This window comes from Lotus japonicus, chromosome 6, assembly GCF_012489685.1.
Source record: "Lotus japonicus ecotype B-129 chromosome 6, LjGifu_v1.2".
Taxonomy (NCBI): Eukaryota; Viridiplantae; Streptophyta; class Magnoliopsida; order Fabales; family Fabaceae; genus Lotus; species Lotus japonicus.
This window is the reverse complement of record NC_080046.1, coordinates 65,529,426-65,544,665: the sequence shown is the minus strand read 5'-3', so window position 1 is coordinate 65,544,665 and position 15,240 is coordinate 65,529,426. Positions and strand designations below refer to the sequence as shown.

At 33.9% G+C, this 15,240-nt stretch overlaps 2 protein-coding genes across 5 annotated transcripts; one reads left to right on the top strand and one right to left on the bottom strand.

The window, feature by feature from the left end:
• Positions 1 to 121: 121 nt before the first annotated feature.
• On the top strand, positions 122 to 4,106 carry LOC130722118 (receptor-like serine/threonine-protein kinase SD1-7). Of its 4 annotated transcripts, XM_057572750.1 has the most exons (7): positions 122 to 1,540; positions 1,823 to 1,966; positions 2,075 to 2,271; positions 2,374 to 2,584; positions 2,739 to 2,976; positions 3,066 to 3,216; positions 3,293 to 4,106. In XM_057572750.1, exons 1-7 carry the CDS (start codon positions 256 to 258, stop codon positions 3,602 to 3,604), a joined length of 2,538 nt encoding a protein of 845 aa, XP_057428733.1. In that variant the 5' UTR covers positions 122 to 255; the 3' UTR covers positions 3,605 to 4,106. The 4 variants fall into 4 exon arrangements, with proteins under 4 accessions (XP_057428733.1, XP_057428734.1, XP_057428735.1 ...); XM_057572751.1 differs by lacking the exon at positions 1,823 to 1,966; XM_057572752.1 differs by lacking the exons at positions 1,823 to 1,966; positions 2,075 to 2,271 and having other exon boundaries at positions 1,406 to 1,540.
• Positions 4,107 to 5,291: 1,185 nt separating this feature from the next.
• Positions 5,292 to 12,844, bottom strand: LOC130722129 (glycinol 4-dimethylallyltransferase-like). Its single transcript, XM_057572768.1, has 13 exons — positions 12,693 to 12,844; positions 12,499 to 12,546; positions 11,581 to 11,867; positions 11,307 to 11,390; positions 11,143 to 11,217; positions 10,665 to 10,748; positions 10,479 to 10,568; positions 8,269 to 8,370; positions 6,740 to 6,835; positions 6,568 to 6,639; positions 6,402 to 6,497; positions 6,214 to 6,318; positions 5,292 to 5,594 (listed from the first exon to the last, which is right to left on the bottom strand). The coding sequence occupies exons 1-13, from the start codon at positions 12,817 to 12,819 to the stop codon at positions 5,553 to 5,555; spliced, it is 1,308 nt and encodes a 435-aa protein (XP_057428751.1). The 5' UTR covers positions 12,820 to 12,844; the 3' UTR covers positions 5,292 to 5,552.
• Positions 12,845 to 15,240: the final 2,396 nt, after the last annotated feature.

Sequence of the window (15,240 nt, the reverse complement as noted above, 5' to 3'; positions counted from 1 at the left end):
AGTCTTTCCCAAATGATAATAATAATAGCCATGGTCTCTGCCTTCAAACTTGGGGTAGTGCCGGGTCAATGTTGCTCTTCTCTCCTCAACTTATAACTTAAACTATCAGGCAACTTGTGCTTGCAAACATCATATGATGACACTCCTCTTCTGCTTCTTCCTCTTTATTAGCTTCATCACTCCACACACTTTTTCCACACCAGATACAATAACTGCTAAACTATCAACTTGTGTAATTAAGAAACCACGCACATCATGCAAGTCCTCTGCTTCTTCCTCTTTTGCTTCATGGCATTGGCGCCACACACTTTCTCAGCAGATACCTTAACCGCAACACAAACTCTCGCAACCAACCAGACCCTCCAATCATCTAACGCTGTTTTCATCCTTGGATTCTTCCCCAGCAGCACCAATCCCACTTCGTACTACCTGGGCATATGGTACAAGGACTTGGGTGATAGAACAGTGGTTTGGGTGGCAAACAGAGACAACCCAGTTATTGACAACAACTCCACAGGATTAATATCTCTCAAGATCAACTCAGAAAATGGAAACATAGCTCTTGTTAACTCATCTGCAGGGAACCCTGTATGGTCCTCCACCAATCAAACCAAAGCTAGCAACCCAGTTCTTCAGCTTTTGGACACTGGCAATTTAGTTATTAGAGAAGAAGCTTCCCATGCTAGTAATAATTATCTATGGCAGAGCTTTGATCACCCAACGGATACGTTGTTACCGGATATGTACATGGGTTGGAACCTAGACAAGGGCACGGAGGATCACCTAACATCATGGAGGGACACAGATAAAGATCCTTCAACCGGCGATTGCACGTTGAAGATACGTCCTCAAGGACTCCCAGAAGGTTACCTGCGGATAAACCAGACCAAAATATATAGAAGTGGGCCTTGGAATGGTGACAGATTCAGCGGGGTGCCGGAGATGAAGCATAATACGAATTCTATTGTGTTCAACTTCTCCGCACAACAACATGGGGTGTACTACTCGTTCCATATTGGCAACCGATCCATTTTCTCAAGGCTTATAGTCACCTCTAGTGGTGAACTTCAGCGCCTCACATGGGTTCCTAGCAGCCAGAGTTGGAACAAGTTCTGGTATGCACCGAAAGATGAGTGTGACCATTACAGAACGTGTGGTCCTTATGGTATCTGCGATGCTGATGCTTCACCGATATGCAAGTGTGTGAGCGGGTTCAGCCCCAAGAATCAGCAGGCTTGGAATTTGAGACAAGGGTCTGGTGGGTGTGTGAGGAACAACAATTTGGACTGCAGGAGTGATAAATTTTTGACTGTTAAGGTCAAGTTGCCTGACACAACCATGGTATATATGAACAGGAGTATGAACCTTGTGGAATGTAAAGATTTGTGCAGAAGGAACTGTTCTTGCACTGCTTATGCCAACATTGAGACCGCCAATGGAGGGACTGGTTGTGTCATGTGGATTGGTGAGCTCATTGACATGAGGCAGTACGCTGCTGGTGGTCAAGATCTCTATGTCAGATTAGCAGCTTCAGATGTTGGTACGTACATGCTTTCTCCTTTCATTTCTATGTCAGATTATTATGGTTGGTGCGATTCGAGGGTTCAATTTTGGAAACAATAATAATCGAAGGGCATCTAAATGAGTATTATCTCCGGTCCTATTATAAGAAGCAAATTTTTTTTTTACATAATTTAAGAAATGTTAGTTGTTAATTCACTTAATTGTATGGGGTTACTAACATTATAAAAAAAATGTAAATCATAATTGAAATATAATAACGTGTTTGATTTTATAAAAAGGGGGTCCTTTTTTTTTGCAGATGACTCTCACAAGAAAAATAACAGTGCTAGGATTGCAGGAACTACAGTTTGTGCAGTTGCTGTAATTTTAGGATTATTGGGTTTCATTTTATTTAGGAAGAGGAAATTGCTAAGTAGATTCAATGGGAAGACAAACTCCAAAGGTAATGGAGTATATCATAATGTCCCTCCTTATAACTGCACAATTTATATATATAGTGTGCTAGCTACATAATAAAGTTTATTGGTTCTTGTTCTCGTCATTGAACCAGGTTCTCTCCAAAGAAATCGGGATTTGCTAATGAATGAGGTGATATTTCCAACTAATAGAGATAGAGAAAACTCAGGAGAAAGTAACATGGATGAACTAGATTTGCCATTATTTGATTTTAATACCATAACAATGGCTACAAACAATTTCTCTGAAGCAAATAAACTTGGGGAAGGAGGATTTGGTATTGTCTACATGGTAGGTTGTTTTTATAGCTGTTAACTTATTTCAAAATCGCAAAACACACACAACACATAACACATCTTTCCTAACATGACTGATTATACATGGCTATACCAGGGCAGGTTAGTGGAAGGCCAAGAAATTGCTGTCAAGAGGTTGTCTAAGAACTCTGGGCAAGGAACTGAAGAGTTTAAGAATGAAGTGAAGTTAATTATCAAGCTTCAACATCGAAATCTTGTGCGGCTATTTGGTTGCTGCATTGAGATGAATGAAAAGCTTCTGGTGTATGAGTACATGGAGAATAAAAGTCTCGATTCCTTTTTGTTTGGTGAGTTGCTTTAATATTTTGTATTTTAGAGCCCCTTTTTGTTTGGTGGAAAACTAAATTAATTGTTTGTATAATATAGACAACTAGGCTTGTTTTGCTTATTATGGTTTTGTGAATCTTCTAAATCAAATATTTACAACAAATGGTGTTCCAGACAAAACCAGAAATCACTTACTAGACTGGAAGATGCGCTTCAACATTATATGTGGAATAGCTAGAGGGCTTCTATATCTGCACCATGATTCTAGATTAAGGATTATTCATAGGGATCTCAAGGTAAGCAACATTCTTCTTGACAGTGAAATGAACCCAAAAATATCAGACTTTGGTCTGGCTAGAATTTTTGCCACAAATCAGACAGAAGCAAATACACTCAGGGTTGTTGGAACATAGTGAGTACAACAACATTGTACTATTTTTCTCTCCAAAACACAAAATGTGGTGACCTTAGTTCTAATTTGTATATGTTTTCAATGCGCAGTGGCTATATGTCTCCTGAATATGCTTTGGATGGGAACTTCTCAGTGAAGTCTGATGTTTTTAGCTTTGGAGTTCTTGTGCTAGAGATCATAACTGGAAAGAAGAATAGAGGATTCTACTACTCTAACAAAGATATGAATCTTTTAGGGAATGTACGTGGAGTGCTATGTAGTTGAAAATATCATTTTGTGTTAACAAACAATTGCTGATGCTTTTTTCTTGTGGTAGGCTTGGAGGCATTGGAGAGAAGGCAATGCATTAGAGCTTATTGATGAATCAATTAGTGGTTCATATTCAGCGTGTGAAGTTCTTAGATGCATACATATTGGGCTCTTGTGTGTTCAAGAACTTGCAGATGATAGACCAACAATGTCTTCAGTGATCTTAATGTTGAACAATGAAACTCCATTAGTGCTACAACCTAGAAACCCTGGGTTTTGCCTAGGAAAGAATCCTCCAAAGACTGATTCTTCTTCAAGTAATCAAGATGAAACCTGGAGTGTGAACCAAGTTACAGTCACATTACTAGATGCAAGATAATGAAAAGAGCATGACATCATCTGATTTGCTGTATATTCCCAAAATCACAAAATTAAGGGTTGTTTAAATTACCCTAGACACAATTTGGGTTAAATCACCCTAATCCAAGGTGGACCTTTGATATTTAAGATAAATAGATAAATATGAAATTCATAATTCTCTTATCTTGAATGTCATTTTTTTTAAGGCAACTTATCTTGAATGGCATTGGTTCACCAAAGACTAGGGTTATTTAACACAAACATGCTTCTTGTTCCTAGCATGTTCCTTTGTATTTCTCTGTTTTGGATAGCTCTGTTTATGTCTATGTGCTAGAGCTCTTCCATTCTTTCTTCTCATTGTATTAAGGGTTGGAGTACCGGTCCCTTGTACTCCCTTTAATGCAATCTTTGGCTTATGAAAAAAAAAATTAACACAAACTTTACCTAAGGTCATTTAGACAACTCAATAAAATGATTATGTAAATCTTCATGTTTCTGATAGTTGAGACATTTTTTAAATATGTTCTGATCTTGTTCTAGTATAATGAGATATTGTCATTGAAAACATTACTCAGATCCTGAAGCTACTTCTGTTTACTATTTACATCCATATTTATATACTTTCGCATGGTTGTCACTTTGTCCAGCAGTTGCACGGTTCAGAAATTAACTAAAACCAAAAACCAAATTATTGTATCAGAAATCAATTCTGTAAGCAATCTACCTTGTGAAATGAATCTTGGGTTCTTATATATTAATTGTTAAATGTACCCTTTACATTTGATTATTGTTTTCTTCCCCTAGAGGATTTGGAATAACAACTATTTTTGATAGAATAAAAGGATTGGCAATGTCAAAAGCTTTACCAGTGTAAAACGAAGACATCAACAAGGAATTTAGCTGAGATAGTAAAACATCTTATACATAAGAAATTGTGTAAGGAAGGAATGAGTGGTGTTATATAGGCATATGCTTGTTCTGAAATCAATTCCAAATGGACTAGTTTTTGTTGGAGATTTTCCTTTAGGATCAAAGGTTATATCCCAAAAATGGTTCACCTGGTATTCCAAAATAATAACACCTAAGTTTGTGCTTCAGTATGTCACTAGTGTGGATGCGTGTCAGCCTATGTAAGAATATCATTTTTTTCCTCTGCCCTTGCTTTTGTAATATCCACTCTATTGTTTGATTTGTTCAAGTAATAATTGTTTGAATAAGTACTATTGATCCTTTTTACTTGACTCGGCTACTCTATGGGATCATCACAATTTGTACATTTCCAGAATATGGACGCTGCTGCAGAACCAACACCTGGTGCAGAACAAGGAATTAAACTTTTGTTTAAGACCATGGAATATTTGATTGCTCTGAGAGAAACTATTGCAAAAGGGTCTTGAAAGTGGCCTCAGAAATGATGCTCTAGATTCCGCAATAGCTATGCGTCAAAAGGTCATACTGATTTTATTAACAAAACTTTAGTCTGGTTAGCTATTTAAAAAAATGTTGGAACATCTTTTGATCCTTGTTTCTTTGGAATTACAGTGGCGCCTCTCAGATTGAGCTTGAGGATTACCCATATGTTCTTTTGAGCAGGTTTTTGGCATACCTTTTCATAATTTACACTTTGAACACTTGTCAAGTACACAGATGTTGAACTACTTTCATGAAATATATGCAGGACACATCATTTTCCATTAGGCATGGACTTCTTTATAAATATCACTGTTTCTATTAGAAGAAATCTATACAATAACTATAATGCAGAAGCTGAAAGAGAAAATTGCGACAAGTGTCAACCCTCATTCATTAACTTCATTGACACATTTCATCATCTTAAATCCATATATAGTAACATAAAGAAATCATTTCTTTATTCCCAAAATCCGTGACAAAATCTAATCCGTGACAAAATCTAGATGCACCACTTAGGCAAAACTTATCACCAAGCCAACTTTACGAACTAATCTTCATCTAAGGAAAGGTATAAGGAAGCACTCTGCATATAATAGCTGTAAAAGAAACAAGACATCAATAAAATATTATATTATAATATATAAGAGAAAAGACCAAGATTTTTGTGCAAATAATTTGAAAATAATCACAGGTAAATTGGCAATATAATTCGTGTCTCATTTTATTGTATGCTTTAAACAGTGTTAAAACGGATGATAATATTTATGTTCAGAAACAACTGCATTTTTGGTACACCCCTTTTTACTTCAATTGGGATATGAAAATCTCTAGAAATTAAATAAGTTTATTTATCAAAAACATGGAAAAGTATATTAAATTTGGAAGGCTTAATTCATTTCAAAAACTAGCTAAAGAGTTGAGAGTTGTTCTATTATTTATAAAGATTATCTATGTCATATCCATAACCAATAACACACCTCTCATGCCTCCACCATCAAACGGATCTAGGATAGACACTGATATTATATTAAAATTTGGGAGATTTAACTCAACCTAAGAACTAGCTCAAGAGTTGAAGATTTGAAGATTATCTATGCAATATATCTAAGTCAATATAAGTATTCTAATGAAGTAAGTAAATAGTTATTTCTTTAAATCAATATTCTTGATTTTGAACTACTCTAATCGTAAACAGTCTCGAAGATAAACGATTACCTTCCAGACAAGCTTATAGAAAGACATTGTGGAAGCATTGCTTTCCAAATCTACAAATTTGGCATGGAACCCGAGAACCGAAGCAAGAACAGCGTGTCCGAGAACCTAACACATTAGCACCGATCGAATAAGGAAGACAAGGCATATACAATATAATTTCAACCTACACATGTAAATAAGTACATTACCGTGACAATTCTATTACTTAAGCAAGAAGATGTTGCTCCGACCAGGAGGCCTACTCCGAAAGCCATTTCAAGAAGGGATACACAAATCCAAAATACCTAGCAAAGATTAGTTAATTAGCTAGAGGCAGAAGCTATTGTACATGGATATTGGACTTGATGAACATACCCGTTTTTTTCCAAAACGCATTGAAAATGAATGGATGCCAAATTTTTTATCTCCTTCAATATCAGGTATATCCTACATAAATCGAATAAAATTTTCACATTAGGTTAACATATTGAACCAAAAGTTTGATGTTGGAAGCAAACGTATGTTTTCAAAGGAAAAAGGTATTTACCTTCAAGAATGATATACCTACAAAGTAGAAGCTCAATAATACATGAACAAAAGCGAGTGATCTTGGAAAGACAGCAGGCCTCTTGAACACGAAAGTCTGGGCATTGTTACATGAATTAGTATAAAAAAATGGGTTCCTCAAGATATATTTGTTGGATGGAAAACTATTGTGTACTATCCACACTGAGAACAATATTGCTAAAACTAAAATCATATATATCCATTTTCTTTCTTTCATCTTTCATATATATTTTAATTAATATCATGGAAGGGTTAGTAAGAATACACACGTTTGACGCTTAGGACTATATGGTGAAAGTATATTATTTAGAGGGCGATAACAAATGATAGCTAGTGGGGTGGGTTAGCCAGTCCCGCCATTGATCCACTAAAATGCGGCTTGGGCTGTTTTTTTTTTTATTTAAGTTTAAAGTCTCAACTCAATTCACATTTTTAGTGGGTAGATCCACTTAGAAAATATAGTGAAATAAAAAAAAATGCGATTAACAATTTGAAGAAATCTTTCACTTTTTGTATATGTTGTCACGTGTAAAAATTAGAATCATATTTTACTTGTTCTTCATCTTCAAAGGTTATGAGCTCAACAAAAAGTTTCACCAATGACAATATCAAACAAATAGTTATCATGTCTTATTATTAAAAATTGTAACCGAACCTCAATAGCAACTATAATTGGTAAATGTTAATTTTTCTTTAATACACACTCACTTAACTTTTTAACATTACTAAATGTGTCTACAATCATCAGCTAAATTTTACTTCAATCAATAATCAACTAACAATTATAAATGATAATGTTATGCAATCATGAAAGCTTTAACTTTCTTAACATTACTAAATGTGTTCTACAATCATCAGCAAAATTTTACTTCAACCAATAATAATCAAGTAACAATTTTAAATGATAATGTCATGCAACCATGAAAGCTTTAGACAAAACATAACCTATAAATGAGGTGAAAATATATATGGGTTGGCGAGCTAACACTTCCCAACCTGCCATTAGTTCGTCAAGTTGTAGGTTAGATATGATTGAGCTTACCTACTTTTAGAATTTGGGTTCAAAATTTCAACTCAACTCACTAAAAAAGATGGACCGAAGAATAGGCTGGCCTAGTAGACCAAGCAATTTTGGCACCTTAGTGACTTTCATGCTACCATTTGATCGATTATTATTTTTTCATAATTAGTTACAATATCTCTATCACTTGTGTGATTGCTATAGTTGGCATAGTTATCTTCCCATGCAAATTTATATCTTAGACTCAAAGAAATGAAAGTAAAAGTCATACTTCTCCCTACACATTCAGTTTTCCTTAACCTTTTGCTTTATATATCTTCATTCAGTTCAAATAATAGTATCAAATATTTGACCATGGCTCTCCAACAACCAACAGTAAAAACTTAGGAGAAAGATTTTTATAATTGTTGTGTGTATCAAAGACAATGATTAATGTTGGTCTTGAACTTGAAATATTCAAAGAAGCACAATTGGTAATTGGACAAAACCTGCATATGAAGAAAATATGTGATTGGATAAATAAATCCCCAAAGAGAAGTAAAGGTCATTGCTGCAAGAATTGGATTTCCCTTCCATCTCAATAGAGGCACCTGAAAAAATTAAAAACTACTATCAAATATCAAACAACTTTTAAGTGTCTTAGTTAAAAAATATTCTTGTATCTTCATCTAGTAGCTTATTCTGTGTTTCAGCTGTAAATTATAATGAGTTAATATTTTAGAGGATTTTAATTATTAATATAAAATATCTTGTTTGGATATCAAATAATAGAATTTTGAACATACTAAGTAGTTTTATGAGAATTTTTTCCCAAAAAATATATTTGAAATTCCACCATCTCAAGAGGTATTTTGAAAAGAAAAAAAAAGTCCCTATCCCAAAGAAAAGCTTATGGAAAATAGTTAGAAGTCCAACGTATCTCATTTATCCAAAAATTATACTTCCTCTATTTCTATATAACTGATACTCCCTCCGGTCCTATTTATAAGCAACAAAAAAAAAATTCACATAGTTTAAGAAATGTAGTTAAACTAGATAAAATGCATTAAATTTGTCTTAAATTAAAATGAACTTCCAAAATTACCCTTTGTTATTAGTGTTGGAAAGTGGAAAAGAAAGAGAATAATTAATGAGACACATTTTACAAGTTAGAATTAATAAGGGCATCATTGGAAAAAATTAATTAATATAGCTCAAACTTTCATTTGGTTCTTATAAAAAGGACCAAGATTTTTCTTCTCTTTCATGCTTATAAATAGGACCGGAGGGAGTATTATTTTGATTTTTTTTTTGTTCCTATTTTGACACTTTTATAATTTCAAGAGAGCATTAATTATATTTTACCAATTGTACCCTTCATTTATTGGTGGTAGGAAAATTGAAAAGTTAGAATTAATAAGAGAGATAAAGGGCATAATAGGAAGTTAGAATAGTTATTTTAATAAAACAATAACGTTAATTGTTATTTCTTAATACTTGTGCAACAATCTTAAAATATCAGTCATATAGGTATGGTGAGAGTATTTAAGAAGCTAGTAAGTTAATAAAATGTATCATTAAAATTTTGTTAGCCTTTTCCTCTAAAATTTTAAAATAACACAACAAAATACAAAATTATAATTTTGGAGTAATTACTTCATGACATGATATCACCGTATCACAGTGTCTATCACCAAATTAAATGTCAACTTTATCCTTGTTATTTTTCCTATAATAAATAGTACTCCCTTCACAAGCTAACAAATAATGTATAATTACCATATCATAGTCTCTATCACCAATTCACCAAATGTCAACTCTTTCACCAAATGTCAACTTTATCACAAGCTAACATATATAATGTATTGTCCTCTGTTCAAAGTCTAAAGATTCTGTTTTTTTTTTAAATACTTATTCCGGGTATAATTTAGAATCATTCATGCATTTTCATCTAATAGATAATTTTAACCTTTGAAATAGTTCAAATCCACATTTGAACCTAAATATACTTTTCATGTATAACCTCAAACATGGATAAAGTAAAATTAATATCGCATATTATACGTGAAAAAATTTGACATGTACTCAACAAACAATAATACAACATGCATTTTCAGCTAGCTGGATCAATTTGAGGATTTGGGAACTTATATAGTTTCTTTCTGGGGTGTACAGGGGAATTAAAAGCTAAAGTTTCTCTGCATATTTGGCTTACCTTCTCTTGCTATTGGCCTTGTTTGCTGCTGGAGTATCTCAGAGGATTGTTAGGGTCGTTTTTTAATTATTAGCAGCTGGTCTTGTAGTGGTTTAGTTAGATAATGGATGCATGGTTGTTTGTTGCTGTCTGTTGTTGCCTTAGTCTTTTTTCTATGTCCCTTGTAGTGGCCTAGTACCTCTATAATACAATTTTGCTTACCAAAAAATAAAATAAAATAAATACAACATGCATTTCATTAAATTTTATCTGGACAAAGTTATAGGTGATCAAATAGGGAGTTGAATTGATCATCTTCAAAGTATTATGGGTTTTAAAGGTTAAACATGCATACAAGTTCAGCAATCAATAGGTTTATTCTTTCATTAAACTAAGGTACAAGTTCTTGATGGTGAAGGTACAAATTCCACTTGAAGATGTTCAATCAAAGGTTAAGACACTAGCCATGAATGGGAGTACAGAGCTAAGAAAAAATAAGTCCAGATACAGCTCAAAACAACTCACATTGATTGAATAAGCCGTCAATATCATGAAACTTAGCATAAGATTCCAATTCAATGGCTGTGAACCAAAAATCCACGCAAGGCAACAACTCTGTAAAAGAATAAAAGAGCCAGCCTTACTTTACTCTCTCAAGGAAGCTTATCGTTAATAAATATCATTATAGAAATATGTGGATCTATATGGCACCAAAATTAAAGAAGATGTCATAATAAAGACAGCAGTTGTATACGATAGTTGCCCAGATGCCAATGGAAGATGTGGCTTGTTTATCTGCAGTAAAAGATGCAACCAATTAGTAACAGAACTCATAAGGTAATTCCTCATAAAGTTTAAGACATAAACTTTGTTTGTTATGTCAACCACATCAAAGGCTACAACAATTGCGGAAACTTAAAAAAAATTAAAAATCATAAAAACCACTAAAATCTTTGCATGTGAGGAAATATTTATATATACTCTTGGTTCGTCTTTGCTTTCAAAAACAAATTATACTCTTGGTTTTTACATGTTTTTGGATATCTCACTTAATAGTTATTACTACAATTATGTCACTATCTCACGCACACACATATATGTATATTATTTGAATAATGCAGAAGCCCAAAAGACACAAAAGAAAAGGTACGTAGTTTATTCTTTATCATTTTTAAGTTTCAATTCATACCTTATCTATTTCAATATCATACAATTGATTAACACCGTTAAGATAAATCCCCATAAATATTTGTGGTATGACAACCTGAAACATAAAAAAAAAGGTATTACTAAAGTTAGATGAATACTGCAAGTTCGATTTTTTATAGAGAGACGTCATTTTTTAGGCTTCACCTTCAATAAACCAGTGAAAAACAATAAAGACATGTCTGATGATTTCTCCACCGCGAGGAGAGATATAGAAGCTGTGTATAATATCTACACAATAAAAAATAAAGTCAGCCTTTTTAAGAGATTCAAAATATCTATAATACACAATTATTTAATTATTTAATTTTCCGATGTACCAAAAAAATAATCCACAATTATTTAATTTCCATACAAATAAAAGTAATTATTTATTAACTAAAACATTTGATGATTAGTTATGAGAGTGATTGGAACTTACTTTTGCAATAGTTGCGTATGAGTATGGAGTGGAAAACCTGTAGAAAGCAACCAAGAATTTTTTGGCAGAGTCCAAACTGCTTTGAAGATCAGCAGCATGAGGTTCAGATTCAAAAGATGATCCAATTAGAGATGTTTTTATAGAATATTTCCTATCGTCCTCTTGGTATGTAGATAGTCCTTCAGTGTATTTGTAATGATTGTTCAAACATGGCATCCGTGACCTCGAAACAGGATATTCTTTTTTAGCTTTCCATTTGTGTTGTGAAGATTTAGGTACATAAGAACCTAGATCACCAAATTTGGATGTTGATCAGTCAAATGGCAACGCAAAACAAATTTTCAATATTGACTTTCATGTTGAAAATATTACTTAAGGTTTTGCTTTTTGATTGAGAAAAAAATTCCGGGTTTGTCGTTATCAAATGAGAGAGGAGGTTTTGCAATTGTTCGATGACAGCAACATGGTAGGGTTTTGGGGTTTTCTCTTCTTTTTGTTGGTTGTTTCTGTGAGATTGATGGGTTGTACAAGGTTTTGCAGAAAGAATTATTGTTCTGGAAAATTCTTTCTTTTTATAGCAAAATACACTTTCTCTCCCTTCCCTTAAAAATTTTAAAATATATTTTTAAAAATAAAAAAACACATTATAGTGTATTGAATTTACTAAAGTAAGAGGCGGCAATGGTTGGGTTGGAATTGAGAGAGAAGGACAACGGTGGGGAAGCACACCTTCCCAACGCCAGCGAGGGGACTTCGTCTCCTTTTCATTCATTTATATCTTCATAAAATTATACATGTGGATATTTAATGTTAATAAAAAATAACGTAAATAATGTAACATCATCAACTATGGCCTGCCAAGGTCGGTGAAACTCCATCCTCCGACAAAAAAGAAGAAGGGAGATATGTGAGACATACTTGCATGGTAAATGTTGTTATTGGCCTTGCTCCGCAAGAGATTTCCACCTTCAATTACCAATGATTCCTCTCAGCAAATGATTTCGTAATAAAAAAATTGCCAAATACCAAAGTTGTACACAAAATAGATCATGAAATGGAAAAAGAAAGTAATGGATTAGTGAGTGCATGTTTGAAAGAAAACATAAAGATACCAGTGGTGATTGAAGAGGCATGAGGAAAAGATCCAACAAGATACGACTCCATCTTCACACAGAACAGAACCCACCAACAGCACTGGTGGCACCAAATGCAAGAACAAGAATATTTAATTTCCCTCATCTAATTAATGACTCCTAGCTAATTTATAGACTAAAATTCAGTTCACTATTACGTCATTGAATTAAAAATATAATCCACCATACTAAGTGGATCGGAATTTTCAAACTACGCACTACTAACCAGCTATACACGGCGTGCCATTTTTCAATATGCTTTTTTTGAAATTCAACATCAAATCTATTAAAGGCCAGAAGGCAAAGAGTTCATTACATCTGCATCAATCAAAGAAACTACTGCTAATGGAACCTCTTCTACCCAAACCATATTGGCATAAGTATCTGAGTTCCTAGCTAGGAAATCCGCAACAGTATTACCCGTGCGTCGAACAAAAGAAACTGAAACATAGTCAAATGCGGAAATTAAAATGCGACAATCACTAATAATGGAACTCAAATAAGAGCGTCTCTCCTCGTGTGATCTCCAAGTATTAAAAAGCTGCAAACAATCTGTTTCAAGAGTAATCCGGCGAAAGCCCAAGTCAGTAGCTAGCTGCATTGTCCACCGCAACCCCAAAGCTTCAGCTAGGAGAGGAGAGCTTATGGAAATTGGGAATGAACAAGCGGAAGCCATCACCTCGCCATCACAGTTGCGGGCAACCATGCCCAGGCCTGCAAGTCCACCATCAAGAAAAGAAGCATCGAAATTACATTTGATGATACCTCGAGCTGGTCGACACCAAGTGGCTTTGAGTTGTGCTTGTCGCATGCGCTGGCCCTCCATTGGCTCTCGGAATAACAATTTCCTTTACTTTATATCTTTATTTCCTTCACAAGTTATTCAAGCTAAGTCAACTTAAAACCTTGTTCAGTTGTCCTATTTGCCATGCTTAAATCTGCCATTAGGTTAGTGATTAAATCAAAATTTAAAATTTTTGTACCGCACATGTTCTCTAATCTTATAAGCAAATTAAAGGAAATGAAGAAACATATGTTCATGTTCCTATTATCAAGACAAGGCAATTGCTCAAGATGAAGAAGGATAAGAAGAAGATGATGAAGTGGTTGAACAAGATGAAGGGGTTAAAGAAGTTTCTCGGTTTTTATTTTTTAATTCATTTTTTGTTTGTTTATTTATAAAGAGAGGGGTGAGAATAGTAAAATGAGGGGTGTAGTAAGTAATTTCTGTTAGAATTTTGACGGAAGGATCATTAATGCTAGCAGAGTCATTCGTTTAGGACTCGGTTTGCTATTTTCATTCGTGTAGGACCAAAAATGTAACAATACAATTCGTGTGGGACCAAAGATACAATTAAGCCTATTTTTTACCGGTCACAATCTTAGTCAAATATAGATGTGTGTGTAATTTTCACATCAAATTTCTTGGTGATTAGAAAATGAAGTGTTTCTTCTTAAAATAAATATCTAATTCTAATTTTCACCAGATTTGAATTAGAGCAAGAACAAAATTCATTTGGTAGAAATTATTATTGCTGCTGTTAGAGTTTGAGATATGCTTTTGATGACATTTTCAAAGTCATTGAAGCATATCTGGGACTGGGGCTCAAATTTGGATTGAAAATTTATTTGTCTGATTGCAGCTATGTATATTGTTAAGTACTACTCCCACTACTATAAAATAATTCTCTACTTTAGAGAAAATTTTAAGAAAGTATTAATTGATATTTTTCCAAACAATATTCTTATAAAAATAATAAATGATGAGAGATAAATATACATTTTAAAGGGTAAAATAGAAAAATAAATGATATTTTTTTAAAAGTTAATAAAATTAATTGTACTTCTTAATATGTGTTTTTGACTTAGGTAGACAATTATTTTAAAACAGAATGAGTACTACTACCCAACCAATTTGAAAAACTTGTTGGAATTATATGGGCTCTCATTAAAGTCATTGTTCAAGATCACTAGTAGCTAGCTGATCAATTTGAATCATTCCTTGGAATTCTATGCCTTCAATGTTAAGAAAATTCTCCATGGACTTGTTCAAGTCATATGGACTACTGGTTGACTTGACTCCGTTATTGGGATCCACACTCCAAATTTCCTTCAATAAACTAGACCCAAATAGGAAATCGGGTGTGATTACTATTAATATTTAATAGCTGCAGCCACCTGGCTTCATGCAGTCAGTTCAACCCCTGTGCAAAGCCAACCTCATACCTTCCAACTCACCATATTTTTGTTCGTGGATCACACCAACTTATTTTATTTTGAAGAGAAAAAGAAAAAAAGGTTTAATGGGCTCAGCCCAATTTTTGTTTTTAAAAGGGATCAAAACCCTTGTTTTTGGCACACAGCAATGTAAAGAGAATTATCAATTGGGCTTTAATTTGGGGTTTAGGAGTATGTTGGATGTTTCAATGCTTGTACTTAGGGGTGGAAATAGGCCGGGCCGAGCCGAGCTTTGTGTGGCCTAGGCCTGGCCTGCATTCTCTTTTCGTGGCCCAAGCCTGGCATGTGG

Coding starts and splice junctions, on each gene's coding strand:
- LOC130722118 (XM_057572750.1), top strand. CDS start 256: ATGCAAGTCCTCTGCTTCTTCCTCTTTTGCTTCATGGCATTGGCGCCA. Junction 1,541..1,822: donor ATTAGCAGCTTCAGATGTTG/GTACGTACATGC, acceptor TTTTTTTTGCAG/ATGACTCTCACAAGAAAAAT. Junction 3,217..3,292: donor ATATGAATCTTTTAGGGAAT/GTACGTGGAGTG, acceptor TTCTTGTGGTAG/GCTTGGAGGCATTGGAGAGA.
- LOC130722129 (XM_057572768.1), bottom strand. CDS start 12,819: ATGAGGGAAATTAAATATTCTTGTTCTTGCATTTGGTGCCACCAGTGC. Junction 10,749..11,142: donor ATGATATTGAAATAGATAAG/GTATGAATTGAA, acceptor CTTTTACTGCAG/ATAAACAAGCCACATCTTCC. Junction 6,640..6,739: donor TAGGTATATCATTCTTGAAG/GTAAATACCTTT, acceptor CGATTTATGTAG/GATATACCTGATATTGAAGG.